General features: G+C 34.0%; 1 protein-coding gene and 1 long non-coding RNA gene across 3 annotated transcripts in view; both read right to left on the bottom strand.

Annotated features, from left to right (window-relative positions):
• LOC127562371 (uncharacterized) overlaps positions 1–3,846 on the bottom strand; it is a 33,945-nt gene extending 30,099 nt beyond the window's left edge. Inside the window, exon 1 of the long non-coding RNA XR_007953666.1 lies at positions 2,507–3,846. This is a non-coding gene — a long non-coding RNA (uncharacterized LOC127562371). The remainder of the gene's footprint in view (positions 1–2,506) is intronic.
• Positions 1–27,839, bottom strand: part of TULP4 (TUB like protein 4) — a 247,562-nt gene that overhangs the window by 159,296 nt on the left and 60,427 nt on the right. For both annotated transcript variants that reach the window (XM_051998005.1, XM_051998007.1), the window contains exon 4: positions 25,709–27,335. In XM_051998005.1, coding sequence (XP_051853965.1) covers positions 25,709–25,960 — 252 coding nt within the window. In that variant the 5' untranslated portion in view covers positions 25,961–27,335. The remainder of the gene's footprint in view (positions 1–25,708; positions 27,336–27,839) is intronic.

Raw genomic sequence — 27,839 nt, 5'->3', positions numbered from 1 at the left:
TTGAACTAATAAATAAAACTAAGAGTTGGTTTTATGAAAAAAACAATAAAATTGACAAACCTTTGGTAAATCTGATTAGAAAAAGGAGAGAGGGAAATCAAATTGGCAGTCTTAAAAATGAAAAAGGAGAACTTACCACTGATGAAGAGGAAATTAAAGAAATAATAAGGGGTTATTTTGCCCAACTTTATGCCAATAAATTTGATAACCTAAGCGAAATGGATGACTACCTCCAAAATTATAGGCTTCCCAGATTATCAGAAGAGGAAGTAAATTGCTTAAATAGTCCCATTTCAGAAAAAGAAATAGAATAAGCTATTAATCAACTCCCTAAAAAAAAATCCCCAGGATCAGATGGATTTACATGTGAATTCTACCAAACATTCGAAGAACAATTAGCCCCAATGCTTTATAAACTATTTGAAAAAATAGGGAATGAAAGAGTGCTACCAAACTCCTTTTATGACACAGACATGGTACTGATACCTAAACCAGGTAAGTTGAAAACAGAGAAAGAAAATTATAGACCAATCTCCCTAATGAATATTGATGCTAAAATCTTAAATAAGATATTAGCAAAAAGACTACAGAAAATCATCCCCAGGATAATACAACATGATCAAGTAGGATTTATACCAGGAATGCAGGGCTGGTTCAATATTAAGAAAACTATCAATATAATTGGCCATATTAATAATCAAATTAACAAAAACCATATGATCATCTCAATAGATGCAGAAAAAGCATTTGATAAAATCCAACATCCATTCCTATTAAAAACTCTTGAGAGTATAGGAATAAATGGACTTTTTCTTAAAATAATCAGTAGCATCTATTTAAAACCAGCAGTAAGCATTATACGTAATGGGGACAAACGCAACCATTCCCATTAAGATCAGGAGTAAGACAAGGTTGCCCACTATCACCGTTACTATTTAATATTGTATTAGAAATGCTAGCTTTGGCAATAAGAGTTGAGAAAGAGATTAAAGGAATAAGAATAGGCAATGAGGAAACCAAATTACCACTCTTTGCTGATGATAAGATGGTATACTTAGAGAACCCCAGAGATTCTACCAAAAAGCTATTAGAAACAATCTACACCTTCAGCAAAGTTGCAGGATATAAAATAAACCCACATAAGTCATCAGCATTCTTATATATCACCAACAAAACCCAACAGTTAGAGTTACAAAAGAAATTCCATTTAAAGTAACTACTGATTGTATAAAATATTTAGGAATCTATCTGCCAAGGGAAAATCAGAAACTTTATGAGCAAAACTACAAAACACTTTCCACACAAATTAAGTCTGATCTAACCAACTGGAAAAATATTAAATGCTCTTGGATTGGGCGAGCAAATATAATAAAGATGACAATACTACCTAAATTAATCTATTTATTTAGCGCTATACCAATCAGACTCCCCAAAAACTACTTTGATGAATTAGAAAAAATGACAACAAAGTTCATATGGAAAAACAAAAGGTCAAGAATTTCAAGGGAATTAATGAAAAAAAAAATCAAATGAAGGTGGCCTTGCTGTACCAGATCTAAAATTATATTATAAAGCAGCAGTTACTAAAACCATCTGGTATTGGCTAAGAAATAAGACTAGTTGATCAATGGAATAGGTTAGGTTCAAAGGACAAAACAGCCAATAACTTTAATAATATAGTGTTGACAAACCCAAAGACACCAGTTTCTGGGATAAGAATGCATTATTTGACAAAAATTGCTGGAAAATTGGAAATCATTATGGCAAAAACTAGGCATTGACCCACACTTAACACCGTACACCAAGATTAGGTCAAAATGGGTTCATGACCTAGGCATAAAGAATGAGATTATAAATAAATTGGAAGAGCATAGGATAGTTTACCTCACAGACCTGTGGAAGAGGGAGGAATTTATGACCAAAGAAGAACTAGAGATCACTATTGACCACAACATAGAAAATTTTGATTATATCAAATTGAAAAGTTTTTGTACAAACAAAACAAATGCAGACAAGATTAGAAGGGAAACAATCAACTGGGAAAACATTTTTACAATCAAAAGTTCTGATAAAGGCCTCATTTCCAAAATATATAGAGAATTGACTCTAATCTATAAGAAATCAAACCATTCTCCAATTGATAAATGGTCAAAGGATATGAACAGACAATTCTCAGACGAAGAAATTGAAAATATTTATAGACATATGAAAATATGCTCCAAATCATTATTAATCAGAGAAATGCAAATTAAGACAACTCTGAGATACCACTACACACTTGTCAGATTGGCTAGAATGACAGGGAAAGATAATGGGGAATGTTGAAGGGGATGTGGGAAAACAGGGACACTGATACATTGTTGGTGGAATTGTGAACACATCCAGCCATTCTGGAGAGCAATTTGGAACTATGCTCAAAAAGTTATCAAACTCTGCATACCCTTTGATCCAGCAGTGTTTCTACTGGGCTTATACCCCAAAGAGATACTAAAGAAAGGAAAGGGACCTGTATGTGCCAAAATGTTTGTGGCAGCCCTGTTTGTAGTGGCTAGAAGCTGGAAAATGAAAGGATGTCCATCAATTGGAGAATGGTTGAGTAAATTGTGGTATATGAATATTATGGAATATTATTGCTCTGTAAGGAATGACCAGCAGGATGAATACAGAGAGGACTGGAGAGACTTACATGAACTGATGCTAAGTGAAATGAGCAGAACCAGGAGATCATTATATACCTCAACAACAATACTGTTTGAGGACGTATTCTGATGGAAGTGGATCTGTTCGATAAAGAGAGCTTTAATTGATCAAAGATAGACAGAAGCAGCTACACCCAGAGAAAGAACACTGGGAAATGAATATAAATTGCTTGCATTTTTGTTTTTCTTCCCGGGTTATTTATACCTTCTGAATTCAATTCTCCCTGTGCAACAAGAAAACTGTTCGGTTCTGCACACATATATTGTATCTAGGATATACTGTAACCCATTCAACATGTAAAGGACTCTTGCCATCTGGGGGAAGGGGTGGAGGGAGGGAGGGGAAAAATCGGAACAGAAGTGAATGCAAGGGATAATGCTGTAAAAAATTACCCTGGCACGTGTTCTATCAATAAAAAGTTATTTTAAAAAAAAATCTACATTTGGTAAGCTGTGATGATTATAATGGGGAGGAAGGTAGTAAGCATTTATATAGTAGTTACCATATGCCAGGGTAGTAATAAGTGCTTTTTACAAAACTCTCATGTTCCTCACAACAACCCTATGAGATAAGTGCCACTATTAATTCCCATTTGATAACTGAAGAAACTAAGGCAGACAGGGGTCAAGTGACCCAGAGTCACGCAGCTAATAATTATTTAAGGTAGAATAAGAACTCAAATCGTCCTGATTCCAGGCCCTCTTGGCTGCCTCTATACAACGCCTCTAATAAATTAAGACCATCATAAATGCATTAATGACACCACCATCCCCCAGAATCAATAGATCTAGATTCAAATCTCATCTTTGACAATTATATCCTGTGTGATGTTAAGCAAGTCACTTGATCTAAGTCTCCATATATCATCATTTGTAAAAGAAGTAGCTTGAAATAGATGACGTCTGATATCCCTTTCAGCCTTGGATCTAGAATTTTTTGATCTCTTAATTGCCAGATCCCCCCATCCTTGCCTAGAATGTATTCCTCTCCTCCCTGGATCTGTGTAAATTCTTCTATTCCCACAAAACCCAGTTCAAGCCTATCCTCCCCAATGAAGTTGTCTTTTAAAATTAAAAAGCCTTTAGAATGTGTATAACATATTTTAGCAACAAATACTTTAGTGTCTTATATGATTTACTTTTTTTTGATTAATATTATCAACCATGAATATATTATAAACTTATTACCAGTCACTGAGTGCAAAGAAAAGCACAAAAATAGTTCCTGTACTTAAAAAAGCTCAGTCTAATGTGAAAAATAACCATGTATGAGCAAGATATATACAGGATAAACTGAAATTAATCAGAAGGAGGAAGACACCATGTCCTGCATAACTATCTTCTGTATTCTAAAACTAATGAGTATACAGTTCTAATAATAATATGGTAATTTCTTGTCAATGTAATTAAAATGACATAAATTTAAAATGTATTTTATAGTTTATTTTAACCAGATTACCTATATTAAGAGTCAGGAGACCTTAGCTTTAACCCCAATGCTTGCCTTTAACTGTATGATCTTAAAAGGAAGTCATTTCTTCTCAGGTTTGTGACCTGAACAATGTAGTACAACTAGATCTCTAGCATTCTCTTTAAGTCTATAGTTCTCTGATTTATCTCTCCATGTTTCTTTTCTCCATAGACCTCTCAAATCCAATTGTACCTAAACATTTAAACTGACAATAAAACAATACTAGATGAAACATTAAAATCTAATAGTTAAATTAAGCCAAAACCTGAAGTCAACAATTATTCTTGTTAAGATCCTGCAGTTTAGCTCCTTTATGAGTAACAGAGAACTAAAATTCCTTAAACCAAATCCATATTAATGGGAGGCCTTACTACAATAGAAAACATAGAAGATAAACAACTATTTTTGGAGTATGGAAGGAAGGGACTAAATAGAAGGGAGAAGGGAGAGAAGCGAGAAGCCTTAAAATCTCAATACTCCAAATCATACTATTAGATTAAAATCAAATAAACAAAATGCTTAAGTAAATTAGTAGCAGGTGATTTTTAAAAACTGGAATCACTAAATATTTCTTCTAATTCTATAGCAAAGTTCACAAACATATTATTCTATGATTCTTTAAATCTAGATTACAGAGGTGACAAAGTCAACATGATGGAATGAAGGCAGAGGCTCGCCTGAGCTCTCCCCCAAATCCTTCCAAATACCTTTACATAATGACTCTAAATAAATTTTAGAGCATCAAAATCCACAAGAAGACAGAGTGGAACAATTTCCAGCTAAAGACAGCTTGGCAGTTTGGCAGGAAAGATGTGCAGCACCAAAGTAGGGCTGGAGCAGTGGGGCCCCAACAAACCAGGAGCAGACGTGGGGCCTTTGAACCAGCAATACGGAAGATTTCCAGATCTTTCAGTGCAGAGATGCCAAGGAAAACCTGGAAGGTCAGCAGGAAAGGTTTGTTGCACTAGCATATGAGGGGAGTCCCTAGAAGCCAGGAACAAGCTTTGGGAGCCACAGTTTTTTGGCAATGTCAGTGGAAGCAGCAGCAGGAATGAAGCAACAGAGACTTCCAGAGACTTCAGCCTGCAAGTGTCAAGGGCAGCAAAATGGCTGGAGATTGAGACCCTTTTGCATTGATGTAGGACTGTTGCTTTTTCCATCCTCAGATCTGGGTAGTAGTGCTAATTCACAGTACAGAATTCTAAAAGGATCTCTGAAAACAGCTGCACAAAACCCTTGATGTTTGGAACATTGTACTCTCCACCCTGGAAATAAAGCCCCACTTTAACAAAGAGTTAAAAGCCAAGTAATAGGGTGGGAAAATAGCAAACAACAGAAAAAGATTCTGACCACAGAAATTTAGTATAGTGACAAGAAAAGTTCAAAATATACACGCAAAAGAAGATAACAAAGTCAAAGCTCCTATATCTAAAGCCACCAAAAAAAAAATAAATAAATAATAAGAAAAATGGGTCTCAGACCATGGAAGAGCTCAAAAAAGGATTTTGAAAATCAAGTGAGACAGATGAAAAATTGGGAGAAGAAATGAGAGTGCAAAAAGAATTACAAAAAGATAATGAGGAGAATGCTTTAAAAACCAAAACTGGCCAAATGTGAAAGGAAGTACCAAAAGATCAAAGAAAATAATTCCTTAAAAATCAATTTGAGCAAATGGAAGCTAATGACTTTATGAGAAATCAAGAAACAATAAGATAAAATCAAAAGAATGAAAAAATAGAGATCAATGGGCTCAATGAAAAAACAACTGACCTGGAAAATAGATCCCAGGAGAGATAATTTTTAAAATATTGGTCTACCTGAAAGCCAAAAAAGAGCCTACTCATCCTCTTTCAAGAAATTATTATATAAACTATCCTGATATTCTAGAACTGGAGGGGAAAATAATCATTGAAAGAATGCACCAATTACCTCCTGAAATAAATCCTAATATGAAAACTCCCAGGAATTTATAGCCAAATTCCAGAACTCCCAAGTCAAGGAGAAAATATTGCAAGTGTCCAGAAGGAAACAATGCCAAGTATAGTGGAGCAACAATGAGGTAAGACAAGATTTAGCAGCTTCTACATTAAAGGATTGGACAGCTTGGAATATAATATTCAGAAGAGCAATGGAGGTAGAATTACAACCAAGAATCAACTATTCAACAAAAATGATATAATTCTTCAGGAGAAAAGATGGATATTTAATGAAATAGAGGACTTTTAAGCATTTGCATTGAAAAAAACAAGAGCTAAATAAATTTGATTTTAAAATACAGGACTCAGGAGAAGCATAAGAAAGTAATCAGGAAGAGAAAATCATAAGGAACTTAATTAATAACTATCTATTTACATCCCTACAAGAAGTGATGATACTTACAATTCATAATAACTTTCTCATTATTATGGCATTAGAAGCAGTATATCTAGAAAGAAGACACAGGTGTGAGTGAAGGGATAATATCTAAAAAAATAAAATTAAGGGGTGAGAGAGATGTACTAGAAGAATGGGAAAGAGAATGGTATAAATTATCTTCCATAAAGAAGACAAAAAAAAAAAAAAAAAAAAGCTTTTACAGTGAAAGGGAAGAAAAGAAGAAGAGGGGAAGTGAGTGAACCTTGCTCAGATTAGAATTGGCTCAAAGAGGAAATAATATACACACTCACTATGAATACAGAAATCTATCTTGCCCTACAAGAAAGTCAGAGGGAAAGGGAATATGAGAAGTGGGGAGGGCGATAGAAAAGAAGGCATATTGGGGTAGGGAGTAGTCAAAAATTAAACACTTCTGAGGAAGGATAAGGTAAAAGGAGAGAAAGAATACAATTAACACAGGGGAGGAGGAGAAAAATAGTAAGCAATAATAATTATTAAAAGAGTTTCGAAGCAAGTGTCTCTGATGGAAAGCCTTATTTCTCAAATGTATAGGGAGCTATAAAATTTATATTTTTAGCCATCCCACAATTGATAAATGATCAAAGATATGAACTATGTTAAAATGGCTACAAAACCAACGCATATCCTTTGATCTAACAATACCATTATTAGGCATGCATCCCAAAAGAGATTAAATAGAAAAAAAAAAGAAAAAGGACCTACATGTACAAAAACATTTATAGCAGTTCTTTTCACAGAGAAAAGGACTGGAAATTGATGTCCATCAATTGGGGAATGGCTAAATAAATTTTGGTATGTGACAATGATAATAAAATAATAATAATAATATTAATATTAATATAATAATAATAAAAGATAAAAGAAAACAAATGATAAAAAGATAATAAGAAATGATGAACAGGAGGTACACAAAAAAAACCTGGAAAGTCCTCTCTGAGCTCAAGCAAAGTGAAATATATAGTGTACAAATAACAATGTTGTGTGATCACCTATGAATGACTTTGCTATTCTCAGTGATACAATGATCCAAGAGGTCTCTGAAGGACTTATGATGAGAAATACTATCACATCCACAGAAAGAACTGATTGTGTCAGAATTAAACACTAAAGCATATTTTTCTACATTTTTTTCTTGAGGGTTTTGGGGGGAGGTTTTCATGTTTTCTTTTAAAACATGACTTTTATGGAAATGTTTTGCATAACTTCACATGTGCCTTCTCAATGGGGGTAAAGGGATGAGAAGGAAGGAGAGAATCTGGAACTCAGAAAGTTTTAAAATAAGTATAAAGGCAAAAAAACAAAACAAAACTAGATAGATAGATAGATAAATGTAAAGGGACAACTAGTTGTGTAATGGATAGAGCACCAGTCTTTAATTCAGGAGGCCCTTAATTCAAATCTGGCCTCAGACACTTAACACTGCCTGGCTATGTGACCTTGGGCAAGTCATTTAACCCCAATTACCTCAGTTAAAAATAAATGTACAAATTGTTGGTGGAACTGTGAACAGATCCAACCATTCTGGAGAGCAGTTTGGAATTATGCTCAAAAAGTTATCAAACTGTGCCTTTGACCCAGCAGTGTTCGTACTAGGGTTATATACCAAAGAGATCTTAAAGGAGCATGTGCAAAATGTTTGTGGCAGCCCTTTTTGTAGTGGCAAGAAACTGTAAACTGAGTGAATGCCCATCAATTGGAGAATGACTGAATAAATTGTGGTGTATGAATGTTATGGAATATTATTGTTCTGTAGAAACGACCAGCAGGATGATTTCAGAAAGGCCTGGAGAGACTTACATGAACTGATCCTAAGTGAAATGAGCAGAACCAGGAGACCATTGTACATGGCAACAACAAGACTATACAACAATCAGTTCTTACAGACGTGACTCTCTTCAACAATGAGATGATTCAAACCAGTTCCACTTGTGCAGTGATGAAGAGAGCCATCTACACTCAGAAAGAGGACCATGGGAATTGAGTGTGGACCATAACATAGCATTCTCATTCTCTCTATTGTTGTTTGCTTGCATTTTGTTTTCTTTTGCAATTTTTTTTCTTCCTTACTGATCTGATTTTTCTTGGGCAGCAAGATAACTGTATAAATATGTATACATATATTGGATTAAATATATATTTTAACATATTTAACATGTATTGGATTACATGTCACCTAGAGGAGAAGCTGGGGAGAAGGTGGGAGGAAGGAGGGGAAAATTTGAAACAAAAGGTTTTGCAAGGGTCAATATTGAAAAATTAACCATGCATATGTTTTGTAAATAAAAAGCTTTAATAATAACAACAACAAAAAACAACCCAACAAATTAAAAAAATAATAATAATGACAACATACCAAAGGACAACAATGAGACAACATACCAAAGTGGTCAAAGAGGAACTTTGGTGTAAAATTTTATCTCTAAGCCATTTCATCAAAGCAAGAGAGAGAATGAAGGTCAGCATATCAACAGATTGGGCATTAAATTTCCTGCGGGGTGAAGCGAGGGGAGTGGGGGGAAGGGGGGGAGAGATGAACAAGTTTAAATTTTTAATTACACATCAAAATAAAAATCTAAAAAATGAAAGAAGAGAATAACAAAACTTAAAGAAAAAAAATTAATAAAATACAACCAGGAACTTTTGTTTTTAAACAAAAGACAAATCGTTAAGGACTTGTGAATGGATTCAGTCATTCTGCAAAGCAATTTGAACTATACCCAAAGGGCTATCAACCTTTAATTCAGCAGTCACTGCTGGGTCTCTATCCCAAAGAGACCAAAAAGAGGGCAAAGGATCTAATATGTGCAAAAATGTTTGTACCAGCTCTTTTTGTAGTGGCAAGATATTAAAAATTGAGTGGATGCCCATCAGTTGAGGAATAACTGAATAAGTTATGGTATATGAATGTAATGAAATATTATTTTCCTATAAGAAACGATGACCGGGTTGATTTTAGAAAAGCATAGAAAACCATATATGAACTATGCTGAGTGGAGTGGGCAGAACCAGAAAAATATTGTACACAGGTAAAAGGAAGATTATATAATGATGAACTATGATAGACTTAGCTCTACTCAGCAATATACTTATCCAAGACAATTCCAATAAACATGGGATGGAAAATGCCATATGCATCCAGAGAACTGTGGAAACTGAATGCAGATCAAAGCATACTATTTTCACCTTATGTTTTTTGTTTATTTTTTCTTTCTTGTGGTATCTCCCATTTCTTCTGATTTATATTTCCCAATATAACTAATAAGGAAATATGTTTTCAAGAAATGTTTGTACATGTTTAAGTTAAAATACTATTGACAAGGAAAGAAAAAGACAAACCACTAGCTAATTTCATTTTAAAAAAAGAAAATGAAATTATGAATATCAAAAAGATAAAAATCACAAAAAATATAGAAAATTATGTACTTTTACCTAATTGTGTGCCAATAAAAACTGACACAATAATGATGGGAATAGGAAGTAGGGTTGTGCATAGATATACTAGATCTCAATCTAAGAGGGTTTTTTTTTGTCCTCTTAATGGAGAAGATGGTTCTTCAGGGTAGAAAAAATAAATGGGAAAGGAAATGAACATGAACATAAAGTAAAAATAATTTTAAAAAATCAAATGGAACCAAAATTATTAAAGAAAATGGGGACCACTGACAATTAAAGAATATATTGAAGTTCATCAAAACTGCTAATAGGGACTAATCAATTTTTGTATTTTGAACTCATATTTTAAAACAGTTTTCTCCATTTATGAACTACACCCAAAAACCTATTAAACTGTGTATCTACCTTTGATATAGCAAAGCTCCTATCATGTCTACACCCTAAAAGCAACAAAAATGGGAAAGGGGCCCACATGCACACAAATTTAGCAAAGAATTGAAAATTGACGAGGAATCTATCAAAAAGGGAACGGCTGAAGAAGTTAAATGTTATGGAATACTGTTGTGCTGTTAAAGATGATAAATGGAATGACTAGAAAGAGCAAAAACCAAGAAGAGAGAGATATTTTAATTATCTAGCTGGAACCTTCAGCAAATTTATTAAATTTCAGTTTGCCAAAAATTTTAAAATTCTTCATTTACATCTTTTTCACTCCAGGGGATAAAATGCAATATTTTATTACAACTTTTTATTTGTAGGACATAAAGAAATTGCAAATAAGGATTTAAATTTTCAAACTGAATCTGAGCCAGTAATTAAATTTTATTAATACATTTTAAGAAGAATAAAAGTATAATTTCTGAGTTGTATACCTTAAAAAATTGATAAAAATTCTACTGTCAAGGGTGGAGCCAAAATGGTGGAGAGGACACATGCTTCATTTTATCCTAATACCCTCACTACTGATTACCAAATTCAGCCTCTAAAATAGTGCTTTACTGGTAGAATTCATGAATATTGGGAATACAACAAATTACCAGCCGAAGATAATCTAGAAGATTGCCAGAAAAGGTCTGTCTTGATCCGGTGGGCAGGAAGGTGGAACGGGGAGGCTAGCCCATGCTGAGTGGACGGGGGCAAGATGCAGTCTTCTCGGATGGAGAATTTTCCGGGAGGACTTTACCACAGATTGACTGCTCTGCTTCAATTGCAAAGCAGTAGATCAGCAGAGAAGTTACATAAACGCAAAAGATAGTGTGTACCCCCAAATGCCAGAGTTTCACAGGATCTGGCCACACCCATCCAGCACCAGGAGTGACTCAACACGATCACAGCACAGCAGCATGATCACAGCGTAGTCACATGATCACAGCACAGCCGCATTCTGCAGGGCAACAGCTCTTACTAGGGCACTCACTCTTCCGTGGCATCGCCATTCATCCCAGGGCAGCCATTCTTCCACAGCAAGGCCACTCTTTGTAGCCTTTTCACAGAACAGCCAGTGCGAGTCTGTTCCTGTTCTGTACAGGAAGCTGAAAACCTCCTTGACCTAAAGACAGATCCCAAGGAAAGACCCCAAAGATTAAAAAAAAAAAAAAAAAAAAAGCAAAGCAAGCTCTATAAATAGCTTCTATACTGAAAGAGAAGAGATTTCCAACCCTGAGGAGACTAATAGCAGACAGTCTCCAGACAAAACCCCAAAATAAAACTCCAAGGAATATTGTGGCTAAATTTCAAAACTATCAGACTAAGGAAAAAAAATATTACAAGCAGCCAGGAAAAAACAATTCAAATACTGAGAAATCACAATAAGGATCATTCCGGATCTAGCTGCTTCCACATTAAAGGATGGAAGGGCCTGGAATCTGATATTGCAAAAGACAAAAGAACTTGGAATACAGCCAAGAATAAATTACCCAGATAAGCTGAGCATTTTCTTCCAGGGAAGAAGATGGGACATTCAATGAAACAGGTGAATTCTATTTATTTTTAATGAAAAAACTAGAACTAAATAAAAATTTTGACTTCCAAATATAGGACTCAAGAGAAGCATAAAAAGACAAAAAGAACTCTTGAGAACTGTTTTTCTGTTATTGGTATACATAAAGAGCGCATGTATAATTCGATTTTACTGTTATAAAAAAGGGAATTAAAAGTGGAAAGGGGATTGTATCAGAAAAAAGGAAAAGTGGAGGTAAAAAGAGGGAAATTACATCTCATAAAGAGGCAAAGGAAACCTATCACATCTGAGGGAATTTAGGGAGGCAGATGAACATAGTGTGAATCTTGTTCTCATCAGATTTGGCTCAAAGAGAAAATAGTAGACATATTTGGTTTACAGAGAAATTTCTCTCACCTCATTAAAAAGTGGGAGAGGAAAAGGGAAAAGGAAAAAGGTAGGCTAAATAGAAGGGAATACTAGGGAAAGGTATAAGAAAGGGGGAGGGACTCTAAGGAGGAGGGAGGGATTCCAAAGAGGGAGAGCTGCGTGAGGCAAGTAGTGTCTATAACTTTAATAGTGGGAAGGTGGGTAAGGGGGGAAAAAAAAAGAAAAGCATAATCTGGGGATAATAAGATAGCAGGAAATGCAGAATTAGTAGTTTTAACCACAAATGTGAATGGGATAAACTCTCCCATAAAGCAGAGGCAGATAGCAGACAGGATCAAAAGCCAGAATCCTACAATATGTTGTTTACAGGGACCACATTTAAAGCAGGATGATACATACAGAGTAAAGGTAAAAGGCTGGAGCAGAATCTATTATGCTTCAGGTGAAGTAAAAAAGCAGGGGTAGCCATCCTTATCTCAGATCAAGCAAAAGCAAAAACTGATCTAATTAAAAGAGGTAAGGAAGGAAACTATATCCTGCTTAAAGGGTAGCATAGATAATGAAGCAATATCAATACTAAACATATATTCACCAAGTGGAATAGCATCTAAATTCCTAAAGGAGAAATTAAGAGAGTTGTAAGAAGAAATAAGACAGCAAAACTATAATAGTGGGAAATCTCAACTTGCACTCTCAGAATTAGATACATCAAACCAGAAAATAAACAAGAAAGAAGCTAAAGAGGTAAATAGAATATTAGAAAAGTTAAATATGATAGATCTTTGGAGAAAACTGAATGGAGACAGAAAGGAGCACACTTTCTTCTCAGCAGTTCATGGAACTATACAAAAATTGACCATATATTAGGATATAGACCTCAAAATTAAATGCAGAAAGGCAGAAATAGTAAATGCATTTTTTTCAGATCATGATGCAATAAAAACTACATTCAACAAAAAGCTAGGGGAAAATAGATCAAAAAGTAATTGGAAACTAAATAATCTCATCCTAAAGAATGAATGGGTAAAACAGCAAATCATAGACACAATTAATAATTTCACGTAGGAGAATGACAACAATAAGATGGCATACCAAAATTTGTGGGATGCAGCCAAAGTGGCAATAAGGGGAAATTTTATATTTCTAGAGGCTTACTTGAATAAAATAGTGAAAGAGAAGATCAATGAATTTGGCTTGCAACTTAAAAAGCTAAAAAAAGAGCAAATTAAAACCCCCCAAACAAATACTAAACTTGAAATTCTAAAAATAAAAGGAAATCAATAAAAGTGAAAGTTAAAAAACTATTGAATTAATAAATAAAACTAAGAGTTGGTTTTATGAAAAAACAAACAAAATAGACATTTGGTAAATTTGATTAGAAAAAGGAAAGAGGAAAATCAAACTGTTAATCTTAAAACTGAAAAGGGAGAACTCTCCACTAATGAAGAGGACATTAGAGCAAAAATTACAAGTTATTTTGCCCAACTTTATGCCAATAAAGTTGATAACCTAAGTGAAATGGATGACAACCTTCAAAAATATAGGCTGCCCGGATTAACAGAGGAAGTAAATAGCTTAAATAGTCCCATTTTACAAAAAGAAATAGAACAAGCTATTAATCAACTCCCTAAGGAAAAAACCCCAGAACTAAATGGATTTACATATGAATTCTACCAATTACCATCATTACTATTTAATATTGTATTAGAAATGTTAGATTTGGCAATAAGAGAAGAAAAAGTGATTAAAGGAATTAGAGTAGGTAATGAAAAAATCAAATTATCACTCTTTGCAGATGATATGATAGTATACTTAGAGAACCCCAGAGATCTACTAAAAAGCTATTAGAAATAATCCACAACTTTAGCAAAGTTGCAGGATATAAAATAAATCCACATAAATCATTAGCATTCTTATATATCACTAACAAAACCCAACAGCAAGAGATACAAAGAGAAATTCCATTTAAAATAACTGCCGATAGTACAAAATATTTAGGAATCTATCTGCCAAGGGAAAGCCAGGTACTATATGAGCAAAACTATAAAACACTTTCCACACAAATAAAGTCAGATCTAACCAATCGGAAAAATATTAAGTGTTCTTGGAAAAGTCGAGTGAATATAAAAAAGATGATAATACTATCTAAACTAATCTATTTATTTATTGCTATATCAATCAGACTCCCAAAAAACTATTTTAATGACCTGGAAAAAATAACAACCAAATTCATCTGGAAGAACAAAAAGTCAAGACTTTCAAGGGAACTAATGAAAAAAAAAATCAAATGAAGGTGGCCTAGTTGTACCAGATTTAAAACTATATTATAAAGTAGCAGTCACTGAAACCATCTGGTATTGGCTAAGAAATAGACTAGTTGATCAGTGGAATAGGTTAGGTTCACAGGACAAAATAGCCCATAACTATAATAATCTAGTATTTGACAAAACCCAAAGACCCCAGCTTTTGGGATAAAAATTCACGTTTTGACAAAAACTGCTAGGAAAATTGGAACTTAGAGTGGCAGAAACTAGGCATGGACCCACACTTAACATCGTACACAAAGATAAGGTCAAAATAGATTCATGATCTAGACATAAAGAATATTATAAATAAATTAGAAGAACATAAGATAGTTTACCTCTTCTGTGGAGGAGGAAGGAATGTGTGACCAAAGAAGAACTAGAAATCATTATTGGTCACAAAATAGAAAATGTTGAGTATATCAAGTTTAAAAGTTTTTGTACAAACAAAACTAATGCAGACAAGATTAGAAAGGAAGCAATAAACTAGGAAAACATTTTTACAGTCAAAGGTTCTGATAAAGGCCTCATTTCCAAAATATAGAGAATTGACTCTAATTTGTAAGAAATCAAGCCTTCTCCAATTGATAAATGGTCAAAAGATATGAAGAATTTTCAGAGGAAGAAATGGAAACTATTTCTAGCCATATGAAATCATTATTGATGAGAGAAATGCAAATTAAGACAACTCTAAGATACCTCTCAGATTGGCTATGGTGACAAGAAAAGATAATGATGAATATTGGGAGGGGATGTGGGAAAACTGGGACACTGATACATTAGTGATGGAATTGTGAATGCATCCAACCATTCTGGAGAGCAATTTGGAACTACGCTCAAAAAGTTATCAAACTTTTCATACCCTCTGATCCAGCACTGGGCTTATATCCCAAAGAGATCTTAAAGAAGGGAAAGAAAAAAAAAGGAAAAGAAGAAGGAAAAGGGCCCTGTATGTGTAAAATGTTTGTGGCAGTCCTTTTTGTAGTGGCTAAAAACTGGAAATTGAATGAATGCCCATCAATTGGAGAATGGCTGGGTAAATTGTGCTGTATGAATATTATGGAATATTATTGTTCCGTAAGGAATGACCAGCAGGATGAATACAGAGAGTCTTGGAGAGACTTACATGAACTGATGCTAAGTAAAATGAGCAGAACCAGGAGATTATTATACACTTCAACAACAATACTATATGAGGATCAGTTCTAATGGAAGTGGCTACCTTTCAACAATGAGGGGATTCAAATTAGTTCCAATTGATCAGTAATGCAATAAAATAATTTGACTTTTAAAAAAACCCTAATTATAAATATAAAAAATGAAAAAAGGTTAATTTACCATTAGTGAAAATGAAATCTTAGGAATTATTTTGCCCAATCATATGTCAATAAAATTAATATTCTTTAAAAAAGAAGAATATTTACAAAAATTTAAGTTGCCTGGATAAAAAGAGAGAATAGAATACTTAAGTAACCTTTTCTTAGAAAAAAGAATTTGAACAAAAGATAAACAAGTCCCCTCATTTAATTTTCTTCATAAATAAGAAGGGGAAATCCAAGATCAAATGTATTTATAAGGAAATTCTACCAAACATGTAAAAAATAATTAATGCTAGTATTACATAGACTGTTAGAAAAATGGTAAAGAAAAAATCTTACCAAATTTCTTTTTTTCGATACAAATGTGGTTTTGATACCCAAACTATGAGAGGGAAAACTACATACCAATTTCACCAAAGAATACCAAATTTCCTGCAGGGCTCCTTAAGTCTTAGGAAAACTAAAAAGATAATTGACCATAACACAAAATCAACAAAAATCATCTAATTATTTCATAAGGTAAAAAAAAAATGCTTTTGATAAAGCAATACCTATTCCTGTTAAGAAACACCAGTAAGTATAAAAGTAAATGCAACTTTCCTTAAAATGTTAAGTAGTATCTGGAGTGTATAGATATTAAGAGAAGATTAGTGTCTTTGGTGTGAGAACTGCCAAATCATTTTCAGGGCTGCTTTCTATCTTTGGTGTTCACATGATTCACCCTACTCTCACCTGTGCTCCAAGAAGCTATAATATGTGCAACTGTCGCAATTTCTAAATCATTTCAACAGATGAGCTAAAGCAGGATGAAAGTACCAAGGGATCTCAAAACTATCAGTAAGTTAGGGGGCTGTCTATCCCAAGCATGTGAAGACTTCTCCCAGCAGAATGGGAGGTTTTCATGTTAGCTCTTCTTTGTCATTTAGAATATGACAGCATATTTATAGCAAAATATGACTATATAAGTTATCTGTCTCTTTTTCTGGCTTAAAAACAGGAGCAAAAATCTGACAAACTTTCAACTCTAGTCTGGGAAAGAAGAAAAATGCAACAGAAGTCTGAAAGGAAAAACATCTTAGGGAAGTAGAAAAGGAACTGACAGCTAGGAAGATTAGAATAGTATTTTTTGCATATACATATTGTACTTTACATTTTAAAATAATATCACTGACTCTGAGATACCACTATACACCTCTGAGATTGGCTAGAATGACAAGAAAAGATAATGATGAATGTGGGAGGGGATGTGGGAACACTGGGACACTGATACATTGTTGGTGGAATTGTAAATGCATCCAACCATTCTGGAGAGCAATTGGGAATTATGCTCAAAAAGTTATCAAACTGTACATACCCTTTGATCTGGCAGTGCTATTACTGGGCTTATATCTCAAAGAGATCTTACATATAAGCCCAAAAATATCTTAAAGAAAGGAAAAGGACCTGTATGTGCAAAAATGTTTGTGGCAGCCCTTTTTGTAGCAGGTAGAAAATGGAAATTGAATGGCTGCCTATCTATTGGAGAATGGCTGAATAAACTGTGGCACATGAATGTTATTGAATATTATTTTTCTGTAAGAAATGACCAGCAGGATGATTTCAGAAAGGCCTGGAGAGACATAAAATGATGCTAAGTGAAATGAGCAGAACCAGGAGATTATTACATACTTAAACAACAATACTATATGCTGATCAATTCTGATGGATGTGGATCTCTTCAACAATGAGATAATCCAAATCAGATCTTTCTTGAGCAGCAAGATAACTGTATAAATATGTATACATATTATATTTAACATATCTAACATGTATTAGACTACCTGCCATCTAGGGGAGGGGATGAGGGGAAGGAGGAGAAAAGTTGGAACAGAAGGTTTTGCAAAGGTCAGTGTTGAAAAACTACCCATGTATATGTTTTGTAAATAAAAAGCTATAATTAAAAAAAAACTAATCTAGTCAACAAGTTTGCTTGGCTACCAAAAAAGAATGAACAATAGGCTCCTGGCAATACGATTGCCACTTGCAGGGAAGTGCCACACCGTCACATCATCAATACATATGCTGAATAAACAAAGCTGAATTCCAGGAGTTCAAAAGAAATGTGAGATGTTTAGAGATACCTCCATTCCAAATGTTTATATGGATTATTTGTATTCAACCTGTGGTAGAGCTGAATTCATATTAGTCTGATCAGCCCCACTGTACCTTGATTCCAACCTAAGTGATATCAAGTTGGGTCTTCTTCAAACATTAAGGACAACCACCAAAGAAGAAATAACTATGTAAAGCTAAAAGCAAACATTATCTATTATTTAAACTAACAGCCATTCAGCTTAGGGGTAAAGCAAGGATGTTCATTCAATATTGCACTAGAAATCTTCACTTTATCAGTAGACAGCAAGAAAAAGAAACTAAAGGAATTAGAACAGGCAATGAAAAAATGAAATATCACTTTTTGCAAATGATAGGACTATATGCTCAAAATTAATCTAAAAAAATCAGTCAAAACAATGAACTTTAGTTTAATGACAGTATATAAAATAAACCCATATAAAATCATTGACATTCCTATATACTAACAACAAAACACAGCAGAAAAAAGATAGGAGAAATACAATTTACAATAAATTAGGATAGTATAAAATACTTGGGAGTCTATCTGCAAAGATAAACCCAGAAATTACATAAAAGCACAATTAAAAAATACTTGCACACAAAGACAAATCCAAACAAGCAGAGAAATATTAATTGCTTATGGGTAGGCCAACACAATGGAATAAAAAGGACAATTCTACCTAAATTAATTTACTTATTCAGTACAATAGCAATCAAAGCACAAAAGAATGATTTTACAGAGCTGGAAAAAATAACAATATTAATATGGAAGAAAAAGTCTAACATATCAAAGGAATTGATTTTTTAAAAAATGAAGAAAGGCAATCTAGCAGTACTAGATTTAAAAATATATTACAAAGCAATAATTATCCAAATAAACTGGTATTAGATAAGAAACAAGATAATTGCTCAGTGGAATAGATTAGTCCATAATATAGAGGACTAAATTAACCAAAGCAATCTAGTATTTAATAAACTCAAACATTTAAACTTTTGAGTCTAGAATTCACTATTCCATAGAAATTGATAGGAAAACTGAAAAGCAGAAATTGGACATAGACCAATATCTCATATTTAGACTCATTTGGACATAAAAGATATCATCATAAATTCCCTATTATATTTTTGGATAAGAATTTATGACCAAACGAGGCAATATCCACAGAAAGTAAAATGTATAATTTTGATTACATAAAACTAAAAAGATTTTGCATAAACAAAACCAACATAGCAAAACTTAGAAGGAAAAAGGGGAATGAGTTAAAAAAAAATTACAACAAATTTCTCTAATAAAGGTCTCTTTCTCAAACATAATACAAAAATAAAGCAAAATATATTTTAAAATATGAATGAGCTAATTCCTAATTTACAAATAGTCAAAGGGTATGAACAGGCAGTTTTTAGAAGAAAAAAATCAAAACAAGCGATGGTCATATGAAAAAATGTTTTAAATCACTATAAGGCAAATGCAAAACTCTGAGGTACCACCACACATCCATAAAACAAACTAATATAACCAAAAAGGAAAATGACAAATGCTGTAGAAGATATGGTAAAATAGAGACACAAATGTACTGCTGCAGCTGAGAATTGGCATCAGCATTCTAGGAACAATTTGGAACTCTGCCCAAAGGGCTATAAAATTGTGCATACCCTTTGACCAAGCAATACTACTAATAGGTCTATATCCCACAGATATCAAGAAAAAGGAAAAGAACACATATATGTACAAAAATATTTATAGCACCAATTTCTGTGGTGGCAAAGAATTTGGAAACTGATGAAAAATGTTATCCTCAATCTGAAACTATGCCCAAAAAGTTATCAAACTGTGCATACCCTTTGATCCAGCAGTGCTACTACTGGGCTTATACCGCAAAGAGATACTAAAGAAGGGAAAGGGACCTGTATGTGCCAAAATGTTTGTGGCAGCCCTGTTTGTAATGGCCAGAAACTGGAAAATGAATGGATGCCCATCAATTGGAAAATGGCTGGGTAAATTGTGGTATATGAATGTTATGGAATATTATTGTTCTGTAAGGAATGACCAGCAGGATGAATACAGAGAGGCTTGGAGAGACTTACATGAACTGATGCTAAGTGAAATGAGCAGAACCAAGAGATCATTATACACTTCGACAACGATATTGTAGGAGGATGTATTCTGATGGAAGTGGATTTCTTTGACAAAGAGACCTGACTGAGTTTCAATGGATAAATGATGGACAGAAGCAGCTACACCCAAAGAAAGAACACTGGGAAACGAATATGAACTATTTGCATTTTTGATTTTGTTCCCGGGTTATTTTTACCTTCTGAATCCAATTCTCCCTGTGCAACAAGAGAACTGTTCGGTTCTGCAAATATGTATTGTATCTAGGATATACTGCAACATATCTAACATATATAGGACTGCTTGCCATCTAGGGGAGGGGGTGGAGGGAGGGAGGAGAAAAATCGAAACAGAAGCGAGTGCAAGGGATTATGTTGTAAAAAAAAAAAATTACCCTGGCATGGATTCTGTCAATATAAAGTTATTATTAAATAAAATAAAATTAAAAAAAAAAGAAAAAAGAAAAATGTTATCCTCCTCCAGAGAAAGAATTGATGAACTCTGAATGCAGAATGAAGCATATTTTCACTTTCTTTACTTTTCTTACTTTTCCCCCCTTTCAATATAATTAACGTGGAAATATGTTTTATATGAACTTCACATGTATAATGGACATTATATTGTTTGCATTCTCAGTAAGGAAGGAGCTAGAAGAAGGGTAATAATCTAAAAATTCTGAAAAATGAATATTAAAAACTAAATATTTATTGTTATAAAAATACTTAACTACTCTAATTAATACACTCATTCTTAACAATTCCAAAGGACTTCTGATGAAAAATGTTGTCTACTTCCAGAGAGAAATCTGATGAACTTCAGATGCAGAATGAAACATTTTCCACTTTATTTTTCTTAACTTTTTTCCCTTACAACATGGCTAATATGAATGTTTTGTAGAACACCATATAAAATTCTTGCCTTCTCAATAGGAATGCAAAGGAATAAAAAGAGAAAGAATTTGAAACTGAAAATTTTTTTTATTTTTTTTTAATAATTTTTTATTGATAGAACGCATGCCAGGGTAATTTTTACAGCATTATCCCTTGCATTCATTTCTGTTCTGATTTTACCCCTCCCTCCCTCCACCCCTTCCCCAAGATGGCAAGAGTCCTTTACATGTTGAATGGGTTGCAGTATATCCTAGATATAATATATGTGTGCAGAACCAAACAGTTTTCTTGTTGCACAGGGAGAAGTGGATTCAGAAGGTATAAATAACCCGGGAGGAAAAACATAAATGCAAGCAGTTTATATTCATTTCCAGTGTTCTTTCTCTGGGTGTAGCTGCTTCTGTCCATCTTTGATCAATTAAGGCTCTCTTTATCGAAGAGGTCCACTTCCATTAGAATACATCCTCAAACAGTATCATTGTTGAGGTATATAATGATCTCCTGGTTCTGCTCATTTCACTCAGCATCAGTTCATGTAAGTCTCGCCAGTCCTCTCTGTATTCATCCTGCTGGTCGTTCCTTACAGAACAATAATATTCCATAACGTTCATATACCACAATTTACTCAACCATTCTCCAATTGATGGACATCTTTTCATTTTCCAGCTTCTAGCCACTACAAACAGGGCTGCCACAAACATTTTGCCACATACAGGTCCCTTTCCTTTCTTTAGTATCTCTTTGGGGTATAAGCCCAGTAGAAACACTGCTGGATCAAAGGTGAAAATTTTTTTTAAATTAAAAATGAAATATAAGTCAGAACTGGCAAAGTGGTAAAATATATTTATAAGAGTTACAGTATCTTTCCATCGCAATTTTTATTCTTCCTAGATTGTGCTGTTCAATAACTAGTATCCACCAACTATTAATGGAAGAATGGCAGTATGAAATTAGTGGACTAACATGCTACTTCTATACTGAGGTGGAATTAATTTGGTACTTTGTATAGGACTGACTGAATCCCAGAATCTATTTTCCTAGGCTTATTTCAGTATGTTGGTCCCATACCCAAACTGCTGCCTCCCAACATTAGTAGGAAAATTAGAAAATGGGAAGAAGTCCGAGAAAATATAATCAATTCAGTTTTTGGATTTGTTGATTTAAGATGCTTATAAGACATCCAGTTTGAGATATCCATTAAGCAATTGGAGACCCGAAAATGGAGGTCAAAAGAGGATAGGGCGGGTAAATTTATCTGAGGATCATTTGCATAGAGATGATAACTAAACATCTGGTAGTTGATAAGAAGAGGGAGAGGAGAGAGAGAAGCGGGGAGGGAGGAAAGGGGGAGAGAGAAGAAGGAGAAGGAGGGGAAAAAGGGAGAGAGAGAGAAGAAAGAGCAGAATTAAAAAAAAAAAAATCCATGATTATTAGAGGGCATGACTTGGAAGAAGAGAAATGAGACACTCCTTTTTCACTCAGGGAAGCAGGAAGAAAAGCAATAGAGAGCAGTATCATGAAAATTTAGCAAGAAGAATCAGCATCAAAGGCTACAGAAAGATCAAGAAAGATAAGAACTGAAAAAAGATCTTTAGATCTTTGGCAATTATGGAGGCAGTTATGTAATGCAACAGATAGAGCAATAGGCCTGGAGTAAAGAAAAACCGAATTGTAATCCAATTTCAAACACTTACTAGTTGTGTGATCCTGGACAAGCCATTTAACCTCTGACTAACTCAATTCCCTCAACTATAAAATGAGGATAAGAACATAGGATTGTTGTGAGGCTCAAATGAGATATTTGCAAAGTGCTTAGCACAGTACCAGTCACACAGTAGGCATTATATAAATGTCCTATCCTTCCCAATTAAGAGTTCATTGGAATAGTTTCAGTTGAATGATTAGGTGGGAAGTCAGGTACATATAGTTAAGAAGAAAAATAAGAAAAAAAAGTGGATGTACCAATTATAGGAGGTCTTCTCAAGAAATTTAGCCATCAGAGAGAAGACATATAGAAGGATACCTAGCAGGGATGGACATTTCAAATGAAGGTTTTTTAAAAGACAGAAAATACATTGGAACATTTGTAGGCACAAGGAAAACAACCAGTACACAGAGAGAAATTGAAGAATGAGGGAAACAATCTGTTGGATTATAATCTAGCATTCCATCCTAACAGGATGGACTAGGACCACTTGAGCATATAGAGGGATTAGTTTTGGCAAAGAGAAAGGCAACCTCTTCATGTGAGGCAGGGCTAAAGAAGATAGTTGCAGAAGGCATCTCAATGATGTGAGATAAGAGAGAGGAAAGAAGGGAGAGCTCTCAAAGAACTCTCAATTTTTTCAGTGAAATATTTAGCAAGGTTCTCAGATTAAAGACTAGAGAGAAAGGGATTTTTGGAAGAGTTCAGGAATGATGAAAAGGTTGGAAGAAGTCATGAGTGAAATAATGAATTGTTTAGAAAATGTAAAGGGATTGCCTTGCTACACTTGTGTGACAAATTAAGCAGTTTCATAATTTTCTCCAGTTATTGTCTTTTCAACATCATAAGAGCTAGCAGATGGCAGGAGCAATCCAAGGTTGAAGTTTTCCAGAATAGGATTTTCAATAGTGGCAAAGAATGCTGAAGAAAACAACAGTATAGAATTGAATGGGCTCTCTAAGTACAGTCAGTGATAAACTGGGGAAAAAATGAAGATTAGAGAGATCAGAGGTTATGGTGAATCAGTCATTCAATAAGCATGTGAACAAAGAATAGGTTGAAGTTGCAAGGTAAAGGTAAAGGCAGAGATAAAACGATGATAAGAATTTCACAGTTCATAAATCTAGAAATGAATATTTATAGATTATTACAAGATCAAGGATATTCCTATTTCTATGTAACTGTGGTAAAGCCAAGGACTAAGTTACTGGAAAAGAAAAAAACTGAAGAACCAAAAGGTTAGAGTGATTCAGAGAGTACTGATATGTGGTAAAAGTCGTTTCCCCCCACCCCCCCTCCCATAAGGGTAGGATTTGGAGAGGAGAAAAACACTGAGCCAGGCACTGAACTCATTGAAGAAGAAAAAAAGTATCTTGAAGTCAGTAGAAAATAGCCACTGAAATTTTGATTTAGTGAAAAATATTAGCTTTTTTTGAAGTGTTTCAGTTATCTTAGGAGATTTAAAGACAAAGTAAAATGATACATGCTACAAAAATACTTTTTGCAATTGTACTTATACTGTACTGTGTACCTGTAGCACTTTCAATTGTACCAAAGAACCAGAAATACTTAAGTATTTATCAAATAGCATATCACTGAACAAATTATGGTATATGGATGTAATGGAGTATTATTGCACTCTAAGAAATTATGAAAGGTATAAATTCAGAGAAACATGGAAATGCAAATATAAATTAAAAAAGAATAAAGTGAGAAGAATCAACAAAACTACTATAATGACTACAACACTGTAAGGGGAAAGAACTTGGAAGAACTGAAGTACTCTACAACCAATCATACTGAAAAAACATGGCTTTCACTTCTTGGTGAAGTGATGAACTGTAAGTACAGATTGAGACACATTTCCAGACACAACTTTACAATACAAATTTATTTTGCTTGATCATATTTTTGTTATAAGGATCATATTTTTGTGCACACACAAAAAGAAGGTCACAAGAACAGCAAGGAGTACTGAGAGTGAAGTTTTAAAAAAAGATGGGGATTTTTCATACATTTTAAAAATGAGAGGAGATCTGAGAGAATTTTAGAAGGAAAATTAGTACTATCACATTAACTTTGAAGCGTATCACTTAAAAGAATCGAGCTATATGTCATAAATTTACAATTCCATGTGTAATCCTATTTATTGCCTTCTTTGTGAAACTGTGTTTGTGGTGGTTGATGATTTTCTAGTTCAAAATAAAATTTTCTTTAAGTAAATAGCTAATTTGCCATATTTATTTTAATCAGGGTCCAACCTCGAGTCAGTGACACCAAAGACTCACATATTCTTATTCTCAGAGTGGTTTCTCAAACTCACGATAAACCAGTTTTATTAAGTTTTACAAACCTAGATATTTAAACTTTTATGCAATCAAGGCTTTTGTCTTCCATACTAAGTTAGTTAATTCTATCCCAAGTCTAAGCGATGACAAACAGGCACATAAGCTATCTCTATAAGAAAATAACATGTTCTCCAACAAAGGAAAAAAATACCATTTTTTGCTAAGTAATTCTCTACCTTATTAGAAAATAGTAAATCCTTGCATTGATAAAAAGGTAAGTAATCAAAGAGCAGATAATCTTAATTTTAAAAGACTTTATTCTGACCATCCATTCAATGCATTTAATACCATCTACAATATCCCTGATGGATTTAGCAACCTTTCATATTTCCAATGAATCAGTGTTGAATAATTTTTAGAGAGGAATACAAAAGGATAGCGGTGGAATACACTTGTTACATGACATAGCTAGACAAGAATACTCAATCTCACTAAAATTTTTCCAGTTGGAATGTAGAAAAATCAATGGTGCTGGAAAATTACTTATTAATAATAGATCCAGTAAAGCAAAATCACAACATTCTTTGAATCAAAAGGATCTGGTTTTAAATCAAGATAGACTCACTTCTGACCATATAAAGTTTCAGAATATCTTTTTAAATGAAAAAATAAAACAATCTACTCACCTCACTGTTATGGCCTCTTAAGTTGAAGTTTATTCTCTGAGGAGTGTTTCTATCCCTCCTACAGTGGCTTGAAGTGAATGTCACCCCTACAACTCCTCGACCATTGCCTGTAGCCAGCCATCCTTCCTCATAATACCGCCTCCTGCACACTGGCTTTTCCTTCTCACTCTTAGGAACTCTACCTTTCCAGGAGAGGCATAGAATATTTGAATCGCTGCAAAGGACAGGCCCATGTTCCACTGCTGCATACATGCTTTTTTATTAATATTTTTACAAAAAAATTAATGTTTAGTGCAGAAAAAATTTAAACCAATTTCTTTTTTGTTGGTTTGATTTGCTTTTTTCTCCTTTAAAACATAAATACTGACCTGGGACACATCATAGGGTCAGTGTTTTATAAATATCCACCAAATGCATAGTGAAAAATTCCTCTATAAAAGATGATGGCAGTCAGCTAAGAAAAAGTAACACTTAAAAAAAACTTCAGGTTCATTTTTATTTTCGAGTCCTTAGAGTGAGGGTTCACATATCCTTTGGAGAAACAGCATGATTAAGAAGTGGTGATCAAGAAACAGGTGCGTCTTCTTTTTGCTCAACTTGTTTATCTTTATACAGCCTGAGATTCCAGTTTAGGTTAATACAATTCCAGAGACAAAGGGTTGCAAATGTGTAGATTTCAAGTAACTTAAGGCTTTAAGAATTCCTCTAGTTGGATTTTCTCTTCAGGAGTTCAAATGCAGAAATTGAATATATATAATCACTGTTTCTGAGCCACCCTCTAAGCATATTTTCGGAACTAGACAAATTTCTGCTGCTAAAGCTGAAAAAGATTGCATAAAGGGAAAAAAAGGCACACAAACCGTGCAAAACAGACCAGAGCTTGTGCAGATAGGTGCACACCAGTCCAAATTTGGGAAAGGGTATTTCCTTCTCCCTTCACAACCAAGAAACCCACTGGATTCTATGGCTTTTGTAATTCAAAGCCAGTCCCGCATTCATGGCAGGTCTTTGCTTCCACCTGGAATTTAACATACCCTGAACTGTTTATCACGTTTTTTCCGCCTGCTTTCTCACTTCTTGCTGCCATAGAGGCACAAAAAAAGAAAATCCCTCTTTCATTTAGCAGAATCAGAAATGCTTTAAAGCTTTTAATGTAGTAAAAAGCATTTGCCTTCAGTAAATCATAAGTCTTCACTTTCTCTTTTAAAAACAGGGCTACACTTCAGTTTTGAGTCTTCCCCCACTTCTACCCCAACTTTAAACTCCCCCAGCTTTTCCCCCTATTCTGCTACAAAGATCACATGTTTTTCCCATTGTGGTATAAAAACAAGTCCCAGAATTAAGCACATAAGTAATCTCCCACTCATCTGCAAGTCTTCTAGAATTCAAGAGAGGAAAATGATTACTTAAAACAAAAGTGCACATACACAAAAATCAGATTTCTTTTTTTCCACTGTTGCCCTGATGATGTCTCATAGCTTGTCCGATGAATTTCTTTCAGCTCAAATTCAGAAAGGGTGCTCCAAATGCCACAATTGTAGTCCAGTAAAAAGGAAAGTTACTGTTTGGTTTTTCTTCATCTCTGCTTTTTAATTATTGGTTTAGATTATAATTTAAGATATTTATCCTATAGATGCAGGAAGAAAAAGGGGAAATAAATTATATTTTCACAAATACTTTTAACAAAAAGAAAAAAGCAAACAAATCAGTTCAATGTCCAAACTTGTTCCGTCACTCCTGAATTTACTTTCTTCCAGTCATAACCACAAAGTAATGGTTAATAGGCAGTTCAGGAAATAAAAAAGGAGTTCAATTCATTGAACCCACTGAAAAAACAAAGTACCAAGGACAGCACATGATCATACTCATGGTACTAAAAGACAAATTTCTCCCCCTCCCAACCCTATCACCTTCTCATTTAGCATATTCTTTTAAATGTAGAGGTATTTTGGGGACTTGATCTGTGAAGAATTTTTTTTCCTCTTTTTGCAAACTTTCTTCACCCATGAAGACCATATGGAAAGTTGACCTTTAGCAATGTGTTTTTCTCCCTGGACTCCTGAGCCCAGTGTTGCCAAGTTGCCCCATCTGATTCTTAAATTTATTTTCATCAGTTGTAAAACTTTTGAGA

This window comes from Antechinus flavipes, chromosome 4 (genome assembly GCF_016432865.1).
Source record: "Antechinus flavipes isolate AdamAnt ecotype Samford, QLD, Australia chromosome 4, AdamAnt_v2, whole genome shotgun sequence".
Taxonomy (NCBI): Eukaryota; Metazoa; Chordata; class Mammalia; order Dasyuromorphia; family Dasyuridae; genus Antechinus; species Antechinus flavipes.
The sequence above is the reverse complement of the archived record's forward strand: the minus strand, read 5'-3'. Positions and strand labels throughout refer to the sequence as shown.